The sequence below is a fragment of the Lotus japonicus genome, chromosome 6, assembly GCF_012489685.1.
Source record: "Lotus japonicus ecotype B-129 chromosome 6, LjGifu_v1.2".
Taxonomy (NCBI): domain Eukaryota; kingdom Viridiplantae; phylum Streptophyta; class Magnoliopsida; order Fabales; family Fabaceae; genus Lotus; species Lotus japonicus.
The window spans coordinates 5324967-5349427 of NC_080046.1; the positions used below are offsets into that span (position 1 = coordinate 5324967).

The following is a 24461-nucleotide window of genomic DNA, read 5'->3' on the forward strand; positions in this document are numbered from 1 at the left end:
TGAGAACAAGTTACAGCAAAGAAAATAAACAAACATGAAATGGAAAAGAAACTACAAATAAGTCAAATAAGCCAACCAAAACAGAGTAAAAACACTAGTACCAAGCTACAAAGAAAGAAACAAAAGGAAGTAACACACATCAGAGGAAAGCGTGCTACAACAGCTTCACACGATTCACAAGCATTAGTGAACCAATAGATAACGATCTGCATCAGCTCCAAAAGCAGCCAAAGAATCCTTAACAAAATCGCAGGTCTCTTCCCCACCAAAACTGCCATATGCAGTCACAGCAGCTACTTGACGAGTCTGCAACTCACCAGATTAGGTCCACAACAATGTTGCAAACAAATAGGAAAAGAACCACAGCGAGCATAACCCAAGGAGCAGAAGAAAAAAAAACTAGAAATCCTTGCTGAAATTGATGAGAACAACAACATAAATCAGAACCATAGCACCAAAGCACAACATACCTTTAGTAGATAGCATAATGTGTTGTAAAAATTAGCCACCCTATCAAAGAATGCACCATATGGGGGTATCTCTATCACATCCGCTCTTAGCTAGCTCATCAGCATCCGAGTTTGCCTCCCAAAAGATGTGAAGAACTCCAACACAATTCACTTCAAGCATATAACGATCAATTAAGTTCAGTTCACCGAGCAATTTCCAAGGTCTATTTTGTTTCCTCTCTACCCAACCCACCGCAAGTGAAGAGTCACTTTCAATAATAACATCCTTTAACTGAAACTCCCTACAGAACAATAAAGCATGCAAGATCGCTTGTACCTCAGCTTGGAAAGCCCAAAGAATACTCATGGCTTTAGAGAATTTACCCAAAATGGTCCAGTTGTCACTTCGCAAAGCCCCTCCAATCCCGCTGATCCCTGGAGCACCTCTGGCCGATCCGTCTACATTAAATTTGATCAGCCCCACAGATGGAGGATTCCAAACAGTGCTCCGCACCCGAACCTGCAGCCTTGAGATGCTTAGGTGAATGAAATTCTCAACAAAATCTGACGCTCTGTAGGGACAAGATTCCTACCAAGCTTTTATCCACCAACCTATCAGAAGGATATGCATATCCCAAATATCATTTGTTTCAAAAGGTTTATTTTGAAAAATAAGTGCATTCCGCCCCATACACTTCATCTTTCTTTGTTAAATAATATTAAAAATAATATTTTACCTCGTGTGATTCACGTGCAATGCACAGAAAAATATTTTTAAATATTTAAATTTTAATATTAAATATGATTTTTAAATATTAACACATTTGTTTCTTCATTACCCCTGATCCTGATCCTGGTTCTAATTCGTAGAGAAGGATTATCATAGGCCATGCCTAGGTCATTAGTAGAACTAGAATATGAATGAAGTTATTTGGGTGTTGAGACATATATGATGCTTTGGAATCTAATCCCTTATGGTCTAGTTTGATCCCTATGGCTTGGAAGAAACGATCTATATTCATAAATAAAAGATTCAACAGCCAAGAACTACGGGATATGCACTTGATGAGAGTGAGTTGGTGGATAAAGAGCGTTTGGAAGGAGTACCCCTATAATATAAGCCAATACACCAAAAACGTATGTAATATAAGAGTTACCAGGAAAGTGCCTTTACCAAGAGTGGGAGCTTGGTCATCTCCCTATTTAGGGATTCTAAAATTCAACGTGGATGAGGTGTCAAAAGGAAGACTTGCATTATTTCCCATCATAGTGGCCACTTGCGGGAAGAAGCTGACACAAAAGACCTGTAAAGTCATGTAGAGGTTTTTGAGATAGTCGAGCGGTTTACACTATGTCCGCTGGTCTCATGCTCTTACTCGATGACTGACAATGGCATGGAGGCAGGCTTGCACTTGGCTACCAAGGTTGTCGGCTTAATCTTTCTCTTCATTTCCTTTTTTATTTTTGAAATCGATTTATTTTTTCGGTTTTTGTAAAACCCTTAAAAATTACTAATCACTTTTATAAATGAAGTTGTGGGCTTTGCCTCTAAATATATCTCATGTATTAAATTGAATACAATTTAACTCAGTAATATGTAAAATTTCAGATACTGACAAGTGGAATGATCAGTGGAGACCAAGCGGTGGTCAGGCGCATGTTCTCATTAATTTCACGCCCATTGAATGACTTCGAGGACATTTATTATCCTTCATTTGCAGAATGGGTCACAAGCAAGGCATGTGACTTGAATTGTTATATGTTCTTGTTAAGCTTTTGAATATTTTATATCTCTCTCTTTTGTCTTATTTATGATTCATGTTTTAGATCAAAATAAGACTTCTGGCTGCTCATGCTTCTCTCAAGTGTTATATATATGCATCCATGAGGAAGCACGAAGATGGTGTTCCAGATGAGTACCTGGCATTATTACCATTATTCCAAAAGAGCTCAAGTATTCTGGGGAAGTTCTGGCTCCATACACTGAAGGATTATTGTTTTATGTGCTTGTGCCTGAGCCCAAAGAGGAAGGTAAGCCTGAATTTGAACTTACCAGTTATTCATGAGTCCATACTTTCATCTAGGAGATGAAACCTGGATGAATATGAAACTGTTTATATCTTCATGGTTACCTTCTCATTCTAGTTGCACCTTTCTTGCAGTGGAATATGTTCCTTGATGGACTGCAGTCACCCATTGTTTCTTCTAAGTTACGTCCATGCTTAGATGAATCTTGGCCTGTAATTTTGCAAGCACTTGCACTTGACGCAGTTCCTGTGAATTCTGAAGGAAATGATTACCCGAAAGCCTTAGCTTCAAATGCTGAAAAACATGGTGTCACTTCATGTCAATATAGCATGGTTGAATTGAAGTTTGAAGATTTTAAGTTCTTGTGGGGCTTTTCTCTTCTTGGTCTATTTCAGTCACAGCATCCTATCCTCTACCGACCTATTATACAGCTGGATTTTGCTAATGCTAAGCATGGTGCGAACTCACCGAGTAATGAAGTGAAACCCTCAGGCGTGATTCGTGAAATTATATGAAATTGTACTGCCTATGTTTCAATTTCTTTCTTCTGAAAGATTTTTCGAAGCAGGATTACTTACCGTGGATATTTGTAGAGAACTGCTGCTGGTGAGTGTTGATTCTTATGTTATTCTTTGACATAGGTCCAAGACACAGCATTTTAACTTTTGTAGTTTATGAAGTCTTCTCAATCAAGCCCTATTAATATAACAGATTTTTACCTTTATGAGAGTTGGTCCTTGACACAGAATGTGCACATACATAAATTGGGAAATATTAGCTTCTTCAGTTTTCTTCCGTACAACAATTAATGCATATTTCATTTTAGAAAAAGACAATTAATACATATTTGGAACTACAATATCGTATTGAAAGCCACATGGGTAGCTTTGAATTTGGAGGACACGGAGCTTCAAATCTACTTAGATTCTGACATAAATGATAGACAATTGTTCCCTTTTATGTGGTCTTTACTGGTTCAGATTAGATGTTTGACTGTTTAATGGAAGAAAGGGTTGATGACACACCTGCCTTATGTCAGTATATCGCTGTTAATCGAATACTGTATACTGTATATAAGGAGATTGGAGTGCAAAAATGTCCTTGTTTTAATTAATGATAATTTCTTTGCTCATGGTTAAATGCACATTATATGGAATGGTCATAAAAAGTATCCTTATATTCCTTATGTTTAATGGATGCAGATCCTTTCATATTCGACATACATGGATAATTGTTGGAGTAGTCTTGCGATGTCCATTTTATCACAGGTAGACAGATAAATTGATTTCTTGATTGTGACTCGCCTTTGTATTTTGTCTCCTATTTATGGTAAATTTATGAAAACACTTAAAAAGTACCTTGTTCCTAGTAAGGCAAGAATAGATTTATTCTTGAGTGGCATGTTAATCTAGTGAGCTTTTTGCCGCTTTGGCCAATTTTGTTTTGCTTTCTTCCTTTTGAGACATGGGAAGTTGTTTAAATTGTTTTCCCTACAGGTTGTGCGGAACTGCCCACAAGAAATTTTCAATTGTGAAAGTTTTGACTTGACAACATTGGAACTTTGTTTGCACTACCTTTTTAAAGTGTTTCAAAGGTAATTTATTTCCTCTGACTGATAATTTAACATAGTTTCAGTTATCTGATGGGCATTTTGTATGGGATATATATATACTCTGCTAAATAGTTCCTTATTTCTGTTGTCCAGTACTGACACAACAAACTGTGAAGTAAATGTGATGCATTTAATATGTAGCACAACAAAGGCTATTATTAACCGTATTGAGACCAAGGTGTGTCAATTCTGTATGATTCTTGATAATTCATTTGCATCGAAGTGGCTATCTTTTTGTCCACATTTATAATTTTGTATTCATTGAAATCTCTGTACAAAACTTTTATCTTAAATTTGTCTGTCTTTTTTATTCTAAAATATGATCTTGATTGCTAATTTGTTCCTATGATGATTACTTAAGATGCATAAGCATTCAAAATCCATGGTTCTGGCATTAGTCTTAATTGGCTACAAGTGCGTTAGGGATGCTTCAACTGAGGTATGCTTGTCAGAAGCCATTGAAATCGTCAACTGCACAAGTCCTTTATTAAAGAAAATAATTGATGGTAAGCCCTTTAAATCAGAACTAGTTTGATCCATATTCATCCTTGTTTCCTTGTGAATTGCTAGTCTGCACTCTGCATAACTATATTTGATATGTATTCCTTGTTGATTTTGCTCTTTATGTTTTTTTCTAGTTTTAATTTAGTCGATGTAATGTTGCCATATTTTTGTCGGGAAACAACATGAGTCCCACAAGGTTCATGATATTAGAGTTGGGGCGGACAATCAAATTTGATGCATTCAACAGCGCAACTGATGAATCTTTACTCAAATTTGTTATGTAGATGAGGCTGGGCATGGTGATAGCATTCTCCCTTTAAGAGAAATGTTTGAAACTTGTCTGAGTGTGGTTGCTTCTCTGACTAAAGACTGCATTGAGGGATTCCATTTGCAGGAGGTTAAAAGTTTCAACAAACAGAAACTAATACATATATACGAAGCTTGCATTTTCTCTTGAACAAATCATATCAATTGCCAAACTGTCTCTTGATAGTAAATATGTCGAATGCGAAGCAAGCATATCCATCCGTGTTAGTGCACTGAGATGTTGTCTTCGATGTATCCAAGCTGTAATTAGCGATTCAAATATGCAGGTAAGTGAATATTATAAAGATCATACATGGCATTTACCCAGAAAGGAATACAAATGACCAGAGTTTTTGACAGGTTCAAGTAATAGGTTTGCAATTTCTTAAAGCCAGGATTCAAAGAGGTGTAAATACAGAAGATAACTCTTTCTTTATGTTTCTTGTTGGGGAGCTAATTAGTGATATTTTCACTTTCATTCACAGAATGCTAAAGGTATGGACCACATTTTCATTTTTGCCATTAGTGCAATTAATATTATCCTTAGTACATATTATTTGCTCATTTAAAGTGTGTAGCTAAAGGATTCTAATTTTTTTTTATTGCAGAATACTATAACAAGAGAATCTGTGAACATTGCAAGTGAATGCTTGAGTCTCATGGTGTTGTTACAAACCCTATCTAAAGATAATGACTGCCAGAGAAGTTTTATGAACCTACTTCTGGAGGCCATTGTTATGATTTTCTTGTCAACAGGAGATGGATTCTCTCAGGTAATATAAACTGAGATCTTCTATTGCTGAAGTTAGTTCTTCTTAACTTAGTTATACATTCTTTTGATTGTGCGAACATACAACAGGATGTCAGTGATTTAAGAAGCACAGCTATTAAGCTTGTTTCTCGCCTTGCTCAAATTCCTTCATCAGCCAATCATTTCAAGGATGTTTTACTCTCAATGCCTCCGCTATACCGCCAGCAACTTCAGGTACTTTTCTGCATTGCTAATATGTAGTATATAAATGGGCTTATAATCGACTTTTATTTTGCTCAATTAGCATTTCATTTTATGTTTTTTCACAATTCCTAATTGGCCTCTTGAATAACTAATGGAGATTAAATTTTAGAAAATGGCTAATTCCTTTTTCTATCCATATAAATACAAAGCTCCCACTATAATTTCTAAGTTAATTTTCCGTTGTATATTGCTTCTGTACCTCTTTATGCAGGGGGTAATCCGAGCTTCTGTAACACAAGATAAAAACCCACTAGAACTAAAAGTACCAGTTTTGGACATAAAAATGCCGCAGTCATCAGGACAAAATGAAGAGAAACATACTGTTTCATCAGCTCCTGTGATGCGAACAGATGAAAATGACAAGGAAGAAGATGAAGTCAGTGAAGATGATTGGGATGCTTTTCAGTCTTTTCCTGTCTCTAAAACTGAAGATGGAGATGAATCAAGAATAGAACATGCTGCTGAAGGCAAAGATCCTAGCCTGGTTGAAAGCTCATCAGATAGGGAAGGTTCTATTGTAAGTGTTGAGTTTCAAGAATCTTCTGTTTTGAAATCCCTCAATAGAGAGAAGGATGAATATCTAGATGATGTCAAAGAGAAACATGACCAAACAAGTCCTGGTTCTAACGAGACATATGATAACGAGTATCAAAAGATGGAGGAAGAATTGCAAAGCTCTGAAGTGGGGACATCAACCCCAGGAAATGAACTAGTTTCTTGTAGTCAAAAGCCAGAGATGGAAGCTGAAGAATCAATTAACGATGAACATGATAACGAGGATCAGAAGATGGAGGAAGAATTGCAAAGCTCTGAAGTGGGATCGTCAATCCCGGGAAATGAGCTAGTTTCTTGTGATCAGAAGCCAGAGATAGAAGCTGAAGGATCAGCTAAAGATGATTTAGTAGCCAATTATATGCCTGCCCAAGTAGTATCAGATTCTCTGGCACTTCAACTGGGGTCTTGCGGATCAGATAATAATGAACCGTCTGACAGATATGATGAAGATGCTAAGAAAGTCAGTGTAAATGAAAACAAGAGTCATGACCGGCAGCAAGAAATGTCTGAGAGTCCTGTAGGGAGTGAAAATAATATTACAAAATTAGAACCATCTGCTGAAGACCGTATAGAATAAGGTATTTGTCTATTGCAATATTTTAATTTGAAGCGAATAATAGTGTATCTTCCATCAGAGTCATATTTCCCTTTCCTACCAATTTTATTATTTTTTGCTTCCACTTTAACATTTGTGGCCTTACCCTCGTTATTCAGGTTATTTTTTGTTGGTCTTACATCGTTTCAAATTCCCATAGCTATAGTTCTATGATAGTCAACTGCTTTCCACACCATATTTTGTACAGCCATACTGAATGGCAAATTTTCGCCTTAAGCAGTAAAATATTCTTTCTTTTATTTTTTTATAGTCAAATGTTAGTTGTTATTAGTAAAGTTAGTAAATTGTTTGGTTTCAACTTGTTTATTGAGTTTGTTTCAAAAAAAAATTTGTTTATTGAGATTTACGTAATAGGGGGGAAAATATGGGATCCCTTTGTTTTGTTACTTGCCACATTCCCATAGGAAGCGGTACTGAGTCACCGAGACTTCATCCATTCAATTTTTTTTTTTGGTTACAGGAGGAAAGCTCATCCATTCAATCTAACTCTTTTTTCTCTTCACATATTAGGCCAAAAATGAGTATTTTTTTTCTTTTTCCTTGAACTACAATACTGTTGATAATCTAAAGAACTTTACGCTAACAATGAATCAATTTAAACTCAAAATAAGAAGACGGGTTTGTTTAGAATTACATCATCAGAAATTTGTCTCCATCTAAGTTGTGTAACAAGTATTTAATTTTTTTTTTTGATAAGCAAGTATTTAAATTATACGAGTGGCCTCTTGTTTCCGTAAGGTTAAAAATTAGAGAAAATGTTTGATGCATCGACGGTGTAAAGTTTTTTTACACTATCAACCAATCAGATTTTAAGGATGTGAGAAAATCTCTCTTTTCATTTAATTTCTTTAATTGACATGTCACATCCTTAAAATCTGATTGGTTGACGGTGTAAAAAAACTTTACACCGTCGGTGCATCAAAATTAAACTCTAAAAATTATGTGACGGTTTTTTTTTTCAATTACACTTTTGGAACTTGAACTTTCATAAGGTTAAAAATTTCAAAAAAGTTAATATTTGAAAATTGTACGGGGACATTTAAAGAAAAAATTGTTTTAAATGTTCAAATATTAATTTTTCGGTGCGTAAAATTTAATCCCCGAGAAAATTGTGCTCGGAATATGATTATTTTAAGAGTTTAGACAAGTTTTCCTCACCGAAACAATTTTGCTTGAGCTAAGATAGGGCTATAAACTATTATGGGGTTGCATAATGATGAGATTAATTTCTATGCACTGCACTGACGGTATACCATCATTCAATCACAACCTTACTTTTCTATTTTAGATATTATTAAATTCAAAATTAATTGTGAGATAACAAAATGGAGGGATGTGATTGAATGATGATGTAAAACTTATTTACACCGTCGGTGCATATAAATTAATCTTTTACATAATTCTAGCACTGGATATTTAACGACATCTCTAATTAAAATGAGAATTTAATGGATATATACACCGTCAGTGTAAAATAGTTTTACATTGATATCTAATTGAATTCTGCCAAATAAGAAAATATGTTTTTATTTTAATTAAATTAAAAATGAATGTAACTCTAAACTCTCTCTCCTACTTGGCAAACATTGATTGAATGTCAGTGTAAAACTATTTTACAGTAACAGTGCATATCCATTAAACTCTTAAAATTGGTGAATTATAAATTTAAAATGATATGATAGTATAAAAGTACTTATATGAGTTCTTTATGTAAATTCTATTTTTGCTTTTTAGTCAAATACTTGTAAGTAATTTTAGTTTAATTTTACATTTAAAAAAAATTCAGTTTAATTTTTCAGTTTCAGAAAAAAAAGGTTTAAATTTTTCAAAGTTAACTATGAACGCTTAGTTTTTGTTTATAGATCAAATAATTCAAAAAATAGTTAAAGTTTTTTGGTACATAAAACAATTCATTAGTATCCTTTAATTAAAATTTTTGTTCTCCTAAAATAATAAACAGTTGATAAGAGGGTTAAAAAATTACAGTGAGATAAAAAGTTCTTCTAGACCCAGATTATTCTACCACTAATACACATAAGGTGGGTTTTCTATCGCAAATCGCAATTCAGAGAAATAGAAGGAAGTAAAGGGGAAAGTTGCGGCGGAGACGGCGAGGATTGCGGCGGCGGAGGAGCCTCTGCCTTTCGGAGAATTCATTGGTCAGGTTTTCCTAACGTGAAGGAGCTCAGCTGCATACATACATCACTGCCGCCATCTTTTCCCTCCTCAGCCTCTTCTGCATACATCGATTGTATTCAACAACTCAATTCTTGTTTCAATCAGAAGCAGCAGCATGCAACAAAAGCATAAGCTGCTCATACTCTATGCATCCCAGACCGACAATGCATTGGACGCAGCTGAACGTCTTGCTCGCGAGGCCGAACGAAGAGCCTGCCCCGTCAACCTTCTCTCTGTCGATCGATATGATCCTGTATGTCATTAAACTTTATCTATGATTTCATTGTTTTGAACTGTTGGGGTGTTTCTTTTGCAATGGAAGTTGAAATTCTTGCTTGCTCTGTTGTGTTCGCAGAGTTTGTTACCACAAGAGGAGGCTGTGATTTTTGTGGTTTCTACCACTGGCCAGGGAATTAGATTTCCCACCCCTGGGTTTAGAATTGCCACCCTAGTCTTTTTAAAAAAATGCCGGGAATACCCTCCGGGACTTAAACCTCCATACCAGTCCAGAGGTTGATGTTCTGGACTAGTCCGAGAGTTAAACCTTCGGATTTTTTAATTACAGTTAAAATAACATGACTTTAGTCCAATTGCAGCAAATATAACATGACTTTAAAATTGAAAAGTTACATAATCCAATTTAAACAAAATTACAATACATAATCCAAGTTAAGCATTGGAAAAGTAAAGCAAAATAACAATACGAAATCTAAGTTCAGCATTTCAAAAGTTACACAAATAGTCCTTAATATAGAATTAGTAAAGAACTAATATTAATCTTCTGTTATGTTTGTGAAGCTTCCAGGTGGAGGTGCACTGTCCTTTGAAAATACCTGTATAATGAAAACAGATTCAAATGCTTTGTTGTAGATGTGGAAAAGATTCAAATGCTTTATTTTAGATGTGGAAGAAGATTATCATACCTTGACTACATTGGACAAGGTTATATTCAGATAACAATTAGACTTTCTAGGAGAGAACACAGCGACCTGAAAGCAAAGTGAAGAAACGATGTGATGTCCAAGTTGTCCAAAGAAGCTTAAAATGTTAAAGTTGCCTATAGATTAACCTTTTGGAGAAGCAGAACAGATCCAACAGTTATGTCTTTCGCAAATACGCTTTCAGTGAAGACCTTGTGATGGATACTAGCGCCAACAGTGCCCGTAGGGTCCTGAATCTCAATCTCAGATGTCATGAGAGAAACATGAATCATTTCACTGAAATATAAGGAGGAATAAGGAAATACCTTGAGTGTAACTGTTGCATCTCCAAACCCATTGGGATTGCAGGATTTGATAACACCGATGACGTGATCTACTCTTTCATGATGGTGAGTGATTGCGCCCAGAGGAGTGGCAGATCCGTTTAATTGCAGGGCTGAAAGCCAAGCATTGGATTGGAAATCGGGATCGGTGTCGTGGCCTTCTTGGAGGACTTGCCTAACGAATTGTTGGGTTGAAATGTTTGGTTTGTCGTCGGTGGATCTGCGGTGAATCATGGCGGCCTGGACGGCGCCAGCTGGGCCGGGAATGAGAGGACGAGAGCTGGAGGCAAGGTTGTCTTGGCGTTTGCAAGGGAGGATGAAGGTTGATGGTGGATCTTGTTCCATTTCTTCTGGTTATTTCCTGCAACAAGGGAAGAAGGGAAGTAATGTAATGGTGTAGGATGCCTTTGGTGCATAGGGGACTAATATAGGAAGTAAAGGGATTTATGGTGTAGGAGGAATGAGTAATGGGGTTGGTGGTGAAGATTAATGGTGGTCAGAGTTGGTTGTGTAGGCAGTGATGGTGGTTGAGATTGTAATTGATGGTGGTCAGAGTTGGTTGTGTAGGCATTCTGCTGCTTGATAAGGGTGATCCAGGACTATAAGTTTCGGATCACTCCAGGACTTTAAGTTTCGGATCAATCCAGGACTATAAGTTCCGGACTGATTCATAATTAAATTTACCACCCCCCCTTTTTAAGACGTCCGAGAGTTGAAAACCCGGATTAATATGAAACTTCAAGATTCGTACCTCTAAAACCAGATACTGTCACAGACAGAAACGTGAAAATGCAGTGACAATAATATGGGACAAACAGACCTCGTTACAATACTGGAGCATTGTCTTAATACATGTAGGAAAATATTCTTGCTAATAATATGGTTACAGACATGGTTACAACATTACAAACATGAATCATATTATCAATCTTCTGTTATGTCTGTTAAATCAAAGTTGGTAATAACACAAGGACCAACCCAAACAGTGTGTTCAGCCATAAATCTATCCAAACGCTCTTTATACGGTTTACACCATTCGGACTCGGGTTCTTCAACGTTGTATTCCCATTGGGGAGCAATTGGCGGCATAGGATGTCCAGACACCAACTTCAGCTACATTTAAGAGTATAGTAGTAAAATTAGATATATTTCAATATAAATTGTTTAACGTGACAAGAGAGTGTATTAATAAAAAAGAAGATATGTATTTAATTGAGGATATACCTGTACAAAGTGATTGGTCACATGACCAATAGCTATGACAGGATGTTCTAACGGTGGGGCGCCTCCTCTCATCGGAAGGTAAGTGTAACTAGATTTTAACGAGATGGAGATGAAAACCACCCGAAACCGGTTAGCAATAAGGTACCCCATCTCCGGTAGATGCATCCATTTGGCTTTAGTGGCTCTACCATCAGGAGGGAGAGTGAGACGATTGTGCATGGCTTGTACCACATCATAACCCCACATGCGTGTATAGTGTTTCTCATAGAGTGTGAGTTCTACAATCAGCTCTTCCCTAACCCGAGGCCAACCGTCCTGACCGTTCTGAAGGTCCAGCAATGCAGCGACGGCTCTGTATCCACAATTACCATCCCCGACAACATCTATCACTTCATGTATATATGGCCATAAAAAAGATGGCAACTCCGGTAAGTAGATTTTGGAGCCGGTGGCCGTCATAGCCTTCTTGTTCTTTGACTTAGGAGCTTGCGATGTTGGAGTTGTTTTAGGAGTTTTGGTGAGCCTAGGTTTCCTCTTGCTAGCTTTCGATTCTTGTTCTTTGGTCTGATTGTCAACATGTTCCCAATGTGAAAGGTCACGCTGGGTGGATCCTATTGATTGACCTCTGGGATGTTTGGTTTTCCTCTCCTTGGACGATTGATTGTGCTTTATATTCACTTCAGGAGGACACAATGAACTGATTTGAGGACAATAAAGCTCTTTAAGCTTCCTTCTCAGCATACTTTGGCCCGCATCATCCAAGGTATTGAAATGAGCCCACAAAGCCTCAATCTCTAGCGGCATGCATCCACTGTTTGAGGTTTGACTCTCCACAACAGGCACTTGTTCCCAAGAAAGTATCTTCCAGAATGGATCAACTACTGCATACGGAATTGAGGCCATACTCTGAAGTGCACAAGCGCAAGGTAGTCCATGAGTGACTTTCATCACGCAACCGCATTTCTCACCATGACCCCAAAATCTGTTTTGTTCATCATACATTAGGTGAAGTGCATGTTTAGCAACAAATCCTCTCATATTCTTATACATTGGAGACTTGAAACGGTGCTCTACAATGTTAATACTGCGCTCAAACGATGCTTGTATTGCATTGTGGCGTACAATGGTCAACCTATCAATTGCTTCCCATGAATCGCACAGGTTACCCTTGCCGTTCCTAAGCATCTTCTTCAAGCTTGCATGTGCACTTTCAGCCCTGCATACAAACATGAAGCTAGTCTATCAAGCCTATCAAATGCATACAAAAAATGAAACAAGCCTATCAAATGAATCAATTCTATCAAATGAAACAAGTCTATCAAATGCATACAAAAAATGAAACAAGCCTATCAAATGAATCAATTCTATCAAATGAAGCAAGTCTATCAAGATTGCATGTGCGTAGTACCTGTTACTTGTTGTCGTTCCAAAATGCTTCACTCTGTTTGTCCATGCCTTCACAAATTTCTCCTTGTGAACCAACCAAGTGTCATAAATGTACGATGTGAACCTTGGATGATCCTTACACATATCACACATGTCGCTCCATTCCTCCTCAAATTGTGTAGTTGTTTCCGCATATACCACTTCATTCCACTTTTGCATCACTAAGGCTTTAAAATCCGTTGTGTCAACCCACAATTTGCACTTTGCCTCAACATTCTTGTTTATGTGGAATAGGCATAGTAAATGGGTAGCCTCAGGAAAAATATTCCGAACAGCACTGAGTAAAGCCAATTCCCTATCAGTCACAATCACTCCAGGTAATCGGGCAGGGTCAGCAAGTAGAGATTTCATGCACTCCAAGGCCCAAACATAGTCAGGTGTGCGCTCACGAGTCATGTAGCAAAATGCAATGGAGTAAATCAGACCAGTAGAAGTGAGGCCAACCATTTCAAGCAATGGAATTTGAAATTTGTTTGTCTTGTATGTGCAATCCATGATTACCACGTAAGGGAATGTGTTGAAGAGTTTAATAGCATTAGGATGAGCCCAGAAAAGTTCCATAATGACACCCGAATCTTCTTCATGTCTTTCAAAGTGAACATAGTTGGCTTCTGCCAACTTCTTCAGCAAATATTGCATCTCTGTAAGTGGCCCGCGGTCTAATTCTTTAACTTTTTTGATGCGATTATACACTTGAGTGATGGTAGACAAGTTACCCGGATTATTTTCCTTCAAAGTGGCCAACATGTGTCTCGGTGGGACCCAATTGTTATTCATGCTGTCGACTTGAACCTTCTCTTCTTCTGTTAGTCGACCAGCATAGGAATGGCCAACCAAAGATCTAGCTGGTTCATGGTTGTGTACCCCTTCCAACACTTTCAGCCACCAATTTTTATCACCCTCCGTAGGTCGTCCTTTAAGTTTAAAAGGACAATCACATTTTTGTGATCCGGTGGAGTTGTACTTGAAGGACTTAGGGTCCTTGTACGGGATGTACACACCATGCTTCGAGCACCGCAGAACAATATACATATTTCCACCTTTTCTGGAATAATCAGACCTTCCAGTCACAATCGCATATCCATTGTCCTTCCCAACATTCTTAGCCCATTGTTTAAGGTCATCAACAGTTTCAAATATCTGTACAGTGGTAACATATCATTTTAAAATTAGTAATCAATTCAAGCATCACTAAACAATAATGTCATTATGGTATACGCAATGAATACCTGATCGGTCGACCATAAATGAGTGGTATCCACACTTATAGGCTGAACATTATCTTGTTGTTGAAGCAACATTCCTTCACTGACATCATTATCTTGTTTTAGAAGCAGCATTTCATCATCATAGAAAAATGTGCTCGTCATACTGTCTGCATAAACCAATCTGCCACTGGTTAACAGTCCGTATAATGAACATTCGTACTAATCCGAGACTATAACTCTCGTACTAATCCGAGACTATAACTTTCGTACTAATCCGAGACTTGAACATTCGGATTTATGTCGGGGCAGAAAAGTTGAAGTGATGGTGGTGGCAAAAAATGAAGAGAAATTTAAATGGTAGAAAATATAAACAAACGTATATTATTGGCAAATTATAATGGATGCAATGATACATACCAAGGTGGTGCTGGTTGATGAAGGTTGTTGTTGGTGGTGCATGAAGGTTGTTGTTGGTGGTGCAATGATGGTGGTGGGGGGTTGAGGGGTAGTAAGAAAAGAGGAAGTGAGGGAGTGAGGGTGATCAGAAGTGAAATGTAATGGGGGGTGGTTTGGTGGTTGAGGAGTTTATGCAGGCCATAATGGTGGTGAGGTAGGTGAAGCTATGGAGTAATGGTGCTGAAAAAGGTGGTAGAATCTGTCAGAGGTGTCCGGAAGTTGAAGTTTCATACTAATCCGAAGGATGAAGTTTCATACTGATCCGAAGGTTGAAGTTTCGGATTATATCTTGAAGATTAAACTTCATTACAAGGGTTTGTGTTGTTGAGTGCCAGGTTTTGGTTTCCATTACAAGGGTTGATTATTAGGGTTGGTTATAAAAGTTATTGATTTTTAAAATTATTAGGGTTGATTATAAAAGTGAAAAAGAAAAAAAAAATGTTAAAGTGAAGATAAAGCTCACAAATTATTAGGGTTTAGGGTAAAAGTGAAAAATAAAAAAAAAATATACGTTAAAGTGAAGATAAAACTCATACTAATCCGAAATAGTAGTGCAAAATACATAGTCCCCTAATATCATAATAGTAATGTCAACAAAATGCTCATACAACTAATGTCCCCTACTGTCCCCTACCCCGACGACCTCCCCTACCCCTACGACCTCCCCTGGCTCCTGCCCTGCCGCCCTCCCGGCCACCTGCTCGGCCACCTGCTCGGCCGCCGGCTCGGCCACCTACTCGGCCACCTGCTCCCAGACCTCCTCTCCCAGCAGCGTAAGCAATGCCCTGTGTCCCAGCCAAGTCCTGGAGGATGCGAAGTGCTCTCTCCGTTAAAGCGCGGGCCTGTGTGCCTGGCAGCAAAGCATCATCCACCTCAAGTGACAACTCAAGGACTTCTAAAGCCCTACGCAAAGCAGCCTGAAAGTAAATAATAAAAAAAAACGCTGTTAGTAAATCACATACAGAAAACCACAAGTGCATAAAGAAAATAGAAATAAAATTTAAAATTTACCACGGCACTGAGATCAATCCTCCTCTCATCCGGTATGATGAAACAATGAGACACTCTAGCGTACCAATCCATGTAACCGCCCACAGCCTGTCCCTCCTCTATAGCAGGGTCGCCCTCAGGGAACAAGTACTGCACATAACCTGCGAATGCCGCATCAACAGCCTCAGCTGCGGGAGATCTATCCATCTCACTAGGGTGGCGCGGGATCGTCTGTATATACCCAAACTGTCGCATGACCCGCTCCGGAAGATGAGGTCGCACAGCAGGGGGATAGGGACACCGAATGTAGCCTGAGAACAAAGCCCTCTCATCCCGCTGTCGCCATTCCCTGTGGGCCTCATATGGAGTCCAAGTGACGTCGTCGGCCGTCAACTCATCAAATAGTACTCGCCTCTCGTCAAGCCTAGCATGCCCCGACCGTGACTCTGTCCACCTACGAGCTCTGGGCTGGTCCTCTGTGTAAGCCGGGTTCGCATACCGGCGAACGAGCCTGTCTGGAAAGTGCTCAAAGACCCAGGCCATCAACAGGGAAGTGTAACCGCCCATCTGTTTGACCCCGCTGCGAGAAGACTGTCCAAGCTGGTCGTACAACGTGGCAAGGGCCATGGCGCCCCACGCGAACTCCGACACCCGCTCAAGATCCTGTAGCATGCCTATCCAACGGGCGGAGAATGAGTGCCCCCCACTCTTGTCGGCGAACAATGTCGCGCCAACAAGATGCATCAGGTACATCCTGGCTGCATGCTCGTACCGCCCCTCTACATTACAATGTAATACCAATTATGATTAAGTAAATATAAATAATAGTTGGAAAAAGTTCAGATAATGAATGAAACAAACCTGCAACAGCTTTCGGGTAAAGGTCTCGCAAGAAGCTGAACCTCATAGTCGGACCCCTAAGCCTATCAAACTCAACCATGTACAAATCTGCATCCCCCCCTAACAGCAAAGCGCAGGTCTCTGCCACATCATATCTCGAGGCCACTCCTGGAGTGTAGAATCTCCCACCAACCGGGATGTGAAGAAGAGCGGAGACGTCGTCAAGGGTGACAGTCATCTCCCCAAATGGCATGTGGAAACTATTAGTCTCCTCGTGCCACCTCTCCACAAGGGCCGATATAAGCCCTGGATCCGTCTCTACATAGCTGCACCTGACCAGTGGATACAGTCCGCTCCTCTCCACAATCAAGCGGACCTCCCTGTAATTGTCCCCCTCACACGTCATCAGCCCGAGCTTCGTACCAGCAGTGGCAAGCCTCAAATCACCTCGCTCAGAATAACGAGGGTCAGTGGTGCCTAGTAGGGTATGCCACGTCCACGGCGCTATGTGATCCGGGTAATGCTGCAGAAGTGACAACTCAACCGGCCCACCAGGAAACGGTGGATCTCTCTGGAGCGGCGGCATATTCGGATCCTCTACCTCTACATCCTCACCCTCAATCTCAGACTCAGACCCCGACTCCGACCCCGACTCCGACTCCGGCTCCTCAACTGCATCAATATCAAGTGAAGAGGTGGAAGGCTCAACAGTATCGTGGGCGGTAACCTCAGGCGTCGACTGAGGAGAAACCTCAGTAGCAGTAACCTCAGGCGTCGAGAGAGCAGGAACCTCAGTAGCAGGAACCTCAGTAGCAGGGGCAGGAGCAGGGGCAGGAACCTCAGTATCAGGAACCTGAGTAGCATGAACCTCAGTAGCAGGGGCAGGAACCTCAGTGGTCGCCTTCGGAGCCCCCTTCCTAGCACCCTTCCTAGCCCGCTTCCGAGAAGTCGACACATCTGTATCATGATCACCTCGCCTATGAGAAGCGTGGAGATAGGCACGACGATCGGCCAACTCTTCAGACGATACCCTCTTAGTTTGCTTTGTCCTCGCCATAATCTATCAGAAAAAATAAGGAAAACAGATTAATAGCTATGTAATGAGTAACTAACTAGTTGAAGCAATCCACAAGTATACACAGTAAACTAATGTTATGAAATTTCAATACAATTCAAATAATGTTATGAAATTCAAATGTGAAATCTCAAGTCGGTTATGTCCTTAACCACTACCCTAAGATAGCCAAAAGCATGGAAATTATCTTCACCCCATTCATCTTATCATGAAAAACAATAACAGAAGCAATAGGAGAGACAGTACTGAATCTCTCAAGTCCGAATCTTGAAGTCCTGAACCAGTCCGAATCTTGAAGTCCTGAACCAGTCCGAATCTTCAAGATTCGGAGTACGAATATCCCCAAATTCGCACCTCAGAACCCCATATACCCCAGAAATCACAATAGGAATGAAATTTCACCAAATCAACTCATAAAAAGGGATTCGAAACCTAACCTAATCTGAAATACCTAAATTTGAAACCCTAAATTTGAAATCACAACACCAACTCATCAAAATACACATGATTCAAAATACAAATGATTCTTGGTCGTGGATTCCAACAAATTACCTCAGTGTGGTCGGTTTTGAATCACAGATGATTCTTGGTTGCTTTTGGTCGTGATGTGTGGGTCGATTTGGGTGCCTCTGGGTCGCTTCTTCTGAACCAGTCCGAGAGTTGATGTTCTGTCCCGTTACAAATGTGAATCTGAATTGATAGTTTTGTTCTATTATTAACTGAGTCCGACATCTGAGTTGATGTTCTGCACCTGATTCCATGAAGGTTGCTCATAAGGGTCTTTTATATACTAATTTTTACTGATTTTTTGTGTGGCATTGTTTGAGGTTGTTTTTAATCTGTTTTTTTTTTTGCTGATTCTTCTTTTGTCTATGCAGGTGTTTTGGAGGTATCTTCTTTAGAGGAACCTAAGCCAGCACTGGCTGAAAGGGGTTCGTTATGCTGTTTTCGGCTTGGGAGATTTTGGTTACCAGAAGTACAACGTAATCATGTTTATTGACTTTTGATTTTTGTGTTTTAGTAGTTCTCTATTTTATTTCGATACAATATTTTAATACTTCTTGAGTGCTGGAATTTTTGTGCATCTTGATGCTGGATAATTGTGAGCAAAATAGGCACTGAATGATATTGAAAAATGACCAAGTAACACTTCAATTTTGATGGAAATTATTGTCTTGGCTGATATGTTTATTTTTATTTGTTTGATGTTTTGGATCAAAACTCACATGTGAACCATTGCAGTTTGTTGCCAAGATGCTGGATAAAAGATTAATGGACCTTGGAGGAACGGCTATCCTTGAAAGAGGCTTGGGAGATGATCAGCACCCTTCAGGGTATGCTTGTGGAATATGAAAAGCTTTGATATGATTGGATTATTGATTTATCTAGAAAATCCTGTGTCAGCATTGTTTCTTTTTTAAATGATTGATTGATATTCATTCAAGCATGACAATACTTCTCTGCTCTTCTTCGAAAAATGCTTCCTTTGGCATTAAAACATATTATCTAGGCATGGAGTAAAAGATATTACTAGCAGATGAAAATTTTCAAGAGTAGTGGGACATGCCTAAGGCTCACTCAGGACTCGAACTGACTTGTTTTTATAGGAATATAGCATCCTTAGATGGTAGGACTAGGATTAGGTGACCAATTGTTTATGAACTAGAACTGTATCTGCAATCGTTTTTATTTATTCAGAATGGATAAAACACAGATTGTTTGACTGAAGTTCTATATGAATTTACCTGTATGATGTTTGTATTAGTGCTTGTTACTACCTTCTTTGGAGAACTCAGTTATATTTAATGGTTACCTTATTCTTTGTAGTTAATATCTTTTCCTGATAAAATGATTGTGTTGTTAATTAAAATTCATATTTTCTTCTTCTTTGTATATTGTCATGTACAATGATTTTTTAAAGTGACTAAAGAGTTTGTGATTATATTATTTGCAGCTATGAAGGCTCTCTTGATCCTTGGATGTCTTCTCTGTGGAGAATGTTAAATATGACTAAACCAGAATTCTTACCAAATGGCCCAGATGTTGTGATTGAAGATACTGTATTGATTGACCGACCAAAAGTCCAAATCACATATCACAACATTGAAAATGTTGAGCTTGGGTCACATTTTTCTACTGCCTCAGGTATCCCAATGATAGAGTTCACTGTTGGGAGAGAAAATGGAAATAGTGATTTGCTATAACTGATTGTGTTATTCAATCTCACAGGTGCTTCTGATTACAAGTACTTATAGAATGCTTCAGCTTGCTGAGCAAGCTATGCTTAAGTCTAAGAAACTGTAACAGTGATAACTAACTACATCGGTACAATAATAGAAGCATAATTCAATCTTCATAACTGAACATATTTAAAACACTAACTATCTAATACTCTGTCACCCAAAGTCGTTAAATTCTTGCTTGACTTGTAGTGTTCCCTTAGTAATTATTTTGTGGCAACACAGGCAGTATTTGTATGTATCTTACTTTTGTTGTCTATGATTTACCACTTGTATGAATTGAATAGGATGCATATTATATGCAACTTTTCATTAAGTTATGAACTAGCACAAAATGGATAGAACCTTTTGCTCTCATCACTTTACATAGCCCTTTTCTGCTATCTATAGCAAGTAATTAGCTGTGGGATGTGAGTTTGTTTGAATTACTTATGGTAAAAAGTCTTTTAAGTTATTGGTGTTTGACATGCAAAGAGCATCTTAATTCCTGTCATATTTGAGCTATCATCTTACACCTTTATATATATTATTTTATTGGTGTTATCTCTAATTATATATTTAGGGGGTAAGAATGCTTCTTTGGTGTTTCCATTCCAATACTTAGCATGGCTCATTATAGTTGAGTTGTAGCTGTAAGAGTTTGATTATGAGTTACACTTTTTTAGCTTCATTGTTGATATGAAAATTTTAGCTGCTCTTTTTGTATTTGACTAGATTAACATATGACTCTTTCAGATTTAACATGTCTTGATGCTCAAATTGGGAGTGCTCGTTCAATGCATCCTGGAATATCATCTTCCCACAAAAGGCCTGGCTGCTTTCTTAAAATGGTATTGGATAAGACACTATAATTTGTAGTTATGAACTATATTTATAATATACACATTCTGCTGACAGTCATTGTCGGTAGGAGTGGTATGCAATGCCCATCTCTATTTCTATGCATTGCACTTGCAAACCTGCATAGTATATAAATCAATTCATAAGTGAAGAATAAGACATTTGATTGTTGGTTTATATCCATTGAGACTACTCTAAAATTGAGAGTCACATTGAGAACACTATTTCTGTTCTGTGTCAATCTTAGAAAGTATTTATAAGCAGTTCAACTTTGCACACACGAATAGTTGTTGGGGCTTTAACTCTTTTTATATTTGAATAAACCAACTCTTGCAAAACTTTAGGCTGCTGGATGAAGGGCGCATAAATGTTTAATATCTAACAATATCCAACATAATTATTTGTATATTTATTTGATTCTGATGTTGCAGGTGAAGAATCTTCCTTTGACCAAATCAAACAATGGAAAAGATGTTCGTCATTTTGAATTTGACTTTATTTCAGATGTAAGCTATCCTATTTCTTTTTTAACCTTGCTGCACCTGTAAATAGCTGTATTAAGTTGAACTTGAACTTTCTGAGAACAGATTATAATGCTTTGGATACATCATGTGCTAAAATAGCTACCAAGTTATTCATCTTCCTCCTCTGACTTAAAAGATGCATTATGGGTTTCTTCAGGCTCTTGAATATGACACTGGTGATGTCCTTGAAATTCTCCCTGGTCAAGATTCAGTTGCAGTTGATACTTTCATACGACGTTGTAATTTGGATCCTGATTCATTCATAAGTGTGAGTCTTTTAAGATTAGTTAAAATTTGTTGTTCTTTGACCTTCCTCAGCATTGAGTTTACACTATAACTGTCTGGTGTACAGAAATGCATTCATATAACATTGTTTACACATTTTAGCTTCTGAAATGAACTATATGGTGTTTGTACCATTACTTAGTGCTTAAAGTATTTCAGAAGCCATGTTCTCCCTGATTGGTTTTCTTTCTAGGAATTATAGAATTTTTTAGTTGGTGGTGTCTACTTGTATTTTGCTTTCATACATGCCTTCAACCCATTGGCTTTTTTTTTATTGAATTCATGATTTCCTTTGATGTATGCATATGTAAATTTTTCTAATGAGATGTCCCCTAAATTTCAGGTTAGTCCAAGAGAAATGGATGATCACAATGCAAATGGCTCTAGTACCCCTTTAAAATTAAGAACTTTTGTGGAATTGACTATGGATGTAGCTTCTGCTTCCCCTCGACGGTATTTCTTTGAGGCAAGATGCAGTATGTTTTGACTTTCCTTTTACTATGCCATTTTACAAAATTGAATTCAGTGTTCTATGTTTTTGTATTCTAACATTACTGTTCACTTTTATGTATATTAGCGCTAATTTATGAAAAACCTAATATACCCTTATCCCAATTGTGAAAAGCTGGACTCCTTTTTTCTGTTACCATACATTGTCCCTCATGTCCTACCTTATTAAGAGCTTAGCCATGGTACATTTATTTTTTATTCAGAAGATGTAATGTATAATGTCTATGATATAAATTTTGTTCTGATGCATGATGACTTCTTAAAGTATTGAGACAGTGGAGAGAAGCACGATAAGAGGAGGAAATCATTATATTTTTGTGCTTCTGCATGAATTGATAGTCGTATAACATGCTTTTTTACATGCTTGTAACTTCCTTAATAACTTGATGCTGCAGGTTATGAGCTTTTTTGCAACAGCTGAACATGAAAGGGAAAGACTTAAGTATTTTGCTTCAGCTGAAGGAAGAGATGACATGTATCAATACAACCAGAAGGAAAGGAGAACTGTTCTTGAGGTTAGGTCAATAGTTTGTATGTCATATATGATATTTTCTTTGTGAGTGACTTCATTGTTCTTTTTTAGCACTGAATTATGTAACTTGATTTGGACTTTTTTCTTCCTTGTTAAGAAGCTTCATATTTGAATGAAAGGGGGTAATGGCTAAAGGGCTGTTTTTGTAGTTATGGCAAGCTATAACTATACCATGAATGTAAAAATTGAAGAAACAGTAATTAGTGATGATGGTTCTTCTCTGACTCAAATATGCTGCACAAGTACATACAATTGGAGCATTTGAATAGTGTCTGTCTACCAAGATTAGAGATATAACACATAGGTATTTTAGTAAAGGTTAAAATCTTATCGTAAAAGAAATCATTAGACTATGGTTTCAGTTTCAATCCTTAAATTATTTAGATGGTCCTTAATATATGCTTTTATTTTCTTGCATGTTTCATTATATCAAACTTATGGGTATATCTGTTCTCTTTTCTTTTGGGGGTAATAGGTGTTGGAGGATTTTCCTTCTGTACAAATGCCATTTGAGTGGCTAGTCCAACTAGTTCCTCCACTGAAAACAAGAGCCTTTTCGATATCTTCTTCTCAATTAGCTCACCCTAATCAAGTACACTTGACTGTGAATGTGGTGTCCTGGACAACGCCTTACAAGAGGAAAAAGAAAGGGCTGTGTTCCTCATGGCTAGCTGCATTAGATCCTCGTGATGGTATGTACACAAAATAAGTCATTTATTGCATTTTAATTTAGTGAAGTAACCACCAATTTACGATTTTGGACTCTCGGCAGTCAGAATTTCTAAATTCACGTAGTCATAAAATCTGAGTTGTTAGATCAAAGATCAGGCGACTCAAATCTTAAGCTAATCTCTACCAATCAATGTTGATAAAATATATGATCCACCTGACCTTGATCAAATGATACAAATTCCTTGACTGTGTGAATGTGTGATTGCCCTTGCTGTTGGGAACCCAACTCCAACTTACCTGTTTATGTGCTTGATTAATTCTTGTTTTAAACAGCCGTCTACATTCCAGTCTGGTTCCTCAAAGGTTCCCTTCCAACACCACCACCATCACTTCCCCTCATACTCGTTGGACCAGGGACGGGATGCGCACCTTTTCGTTGATTTTTAGAGGAAAGAGCAGTGCAAAGTAAAACTCATTCCACTGCTCCGGTTATTTTCTTCTTTGGCTGTAGGAATGAAGATGGTGACTTTCTGTACAGAGACCTTTGGTTGACTCATTCACACAACAACGGGGTGCTTTCAGAAGCAAAGGGTGGTGGTTTCTATGTTGCTTTCTCAAGGGACCAGCCTCAGAAGGTTTATGTTCAACATAAGATGAGGGAACACAGCCAAAGGATCTGGAACTTGTTAGCTCAGGGGGCTGCTGTTTATATAGCAGGTTCTGCAACCAAAATGCCTGCAGATGTAACTTCAGCTCTTGAGGCAATAATATCTAAAGAAAATGAGGTTTCAAAGGAGGATGCAGTTAGGTGGATTAGAGCATTGGAAAAGAGTGGTAAATATCATGTTGAGGCATGGTCTTAGAAGTCTTGAACTCCTGATTTATTTGATGCAAAAAAGTGCAAGATGATCCAGTATTACAGTTTGTCAAGGTCTAATATGCTTAACATGAATCATATTATAGCAAATAATAGGAAACTTCCCTTGATTTTAGTGCTATTTGTATTCCTCCTCCTATCTGTCCAAACCTTAGATCTCGGAGACTACAGTTTCAAAATTACTTCCATTGAGTATTTATTTCTTAAAATGATTG

At 38.2% G+C, this 24461-nt stretch overlaps 1 protein-coding gene and 2 pseudogenes across 2 annotated transcripts; 2 read left to right on the top strand and 1 right to left on the bottom strand.

Moving 5' to 3' along the window:
* Nucleotides 1–1828: 1828 nt before the first annotated feature.
* LOC130724771 (protein SWEETIE-like) lies at nt 1829–7240 on the top strand (annotated as a pseudogene).
* Nucleotides 7241–9148: 1908 nt separating this feature from the next.
* LOC130722512 (NADPH-dependent diflavin oxidoreductase 1-like) lies at nt 9149–24455 on the top strand (annotated as a pseudogene).
* On the bottom strand, nt 10008–10680 carry LOC130722513 (uncharacterized). Of its 2 annotated transcripts, XR_009013994.1 has the most exons (4): nt 10510–10680; nt 10333–10434; nt 10187–10252; nt 10008–10096 (listed from the first exon to the last, which is right to left on the bottom strand). XR_009013994.1 is itself a non-coding variant. In XM_057573257.1 (3 exons), exons 1-3 carry the CDS (start codon nt 10456–10458, stop codon nt 10037–10039), a joined length of 252 nt encoding a protein of 83 aa, XP_057429240.1. In that variant the 5' UTR covers nt 10459–10466; the 3' UTR covers nt 10008–10036. The 2 variants fall into 2 exon arrangements, 1 of the variants encoding a protein (XP_057429240.1); XM_057573257.1 differs by lacking the exon at nt 10510–10680 and having other exon boundaries at nt 10333–10466.
* Nucleotides 24456–24461: the final 6 nt, after the last annotated feature.

Excerpts from the sequence above, each read along its gene's own strand:
- LOC130722513 (XM_057573257.1), bottom strand. The coding sequence starts at position 10,458 with ATGACATCTGAGATTGAGATTCAGGACCCTACGGGCACTGTTGGCGCT. Across the intron at positions 10,253-10,332 it reads CTGTTCTGCTTCTCCAAAAG|GTCGCTGTGTTCTCTCCTAG; the intron begins GTTAATCTATAG and ends CTTTGCTTTCAG. Across the intron at positions 10,097-10,186 it reads CCTTGTCCAATGTAGTCAAG|GTATTTTCAAAGGACAGTGC; the intron begins GTATGATAATCT and ends TTCATTATACAG.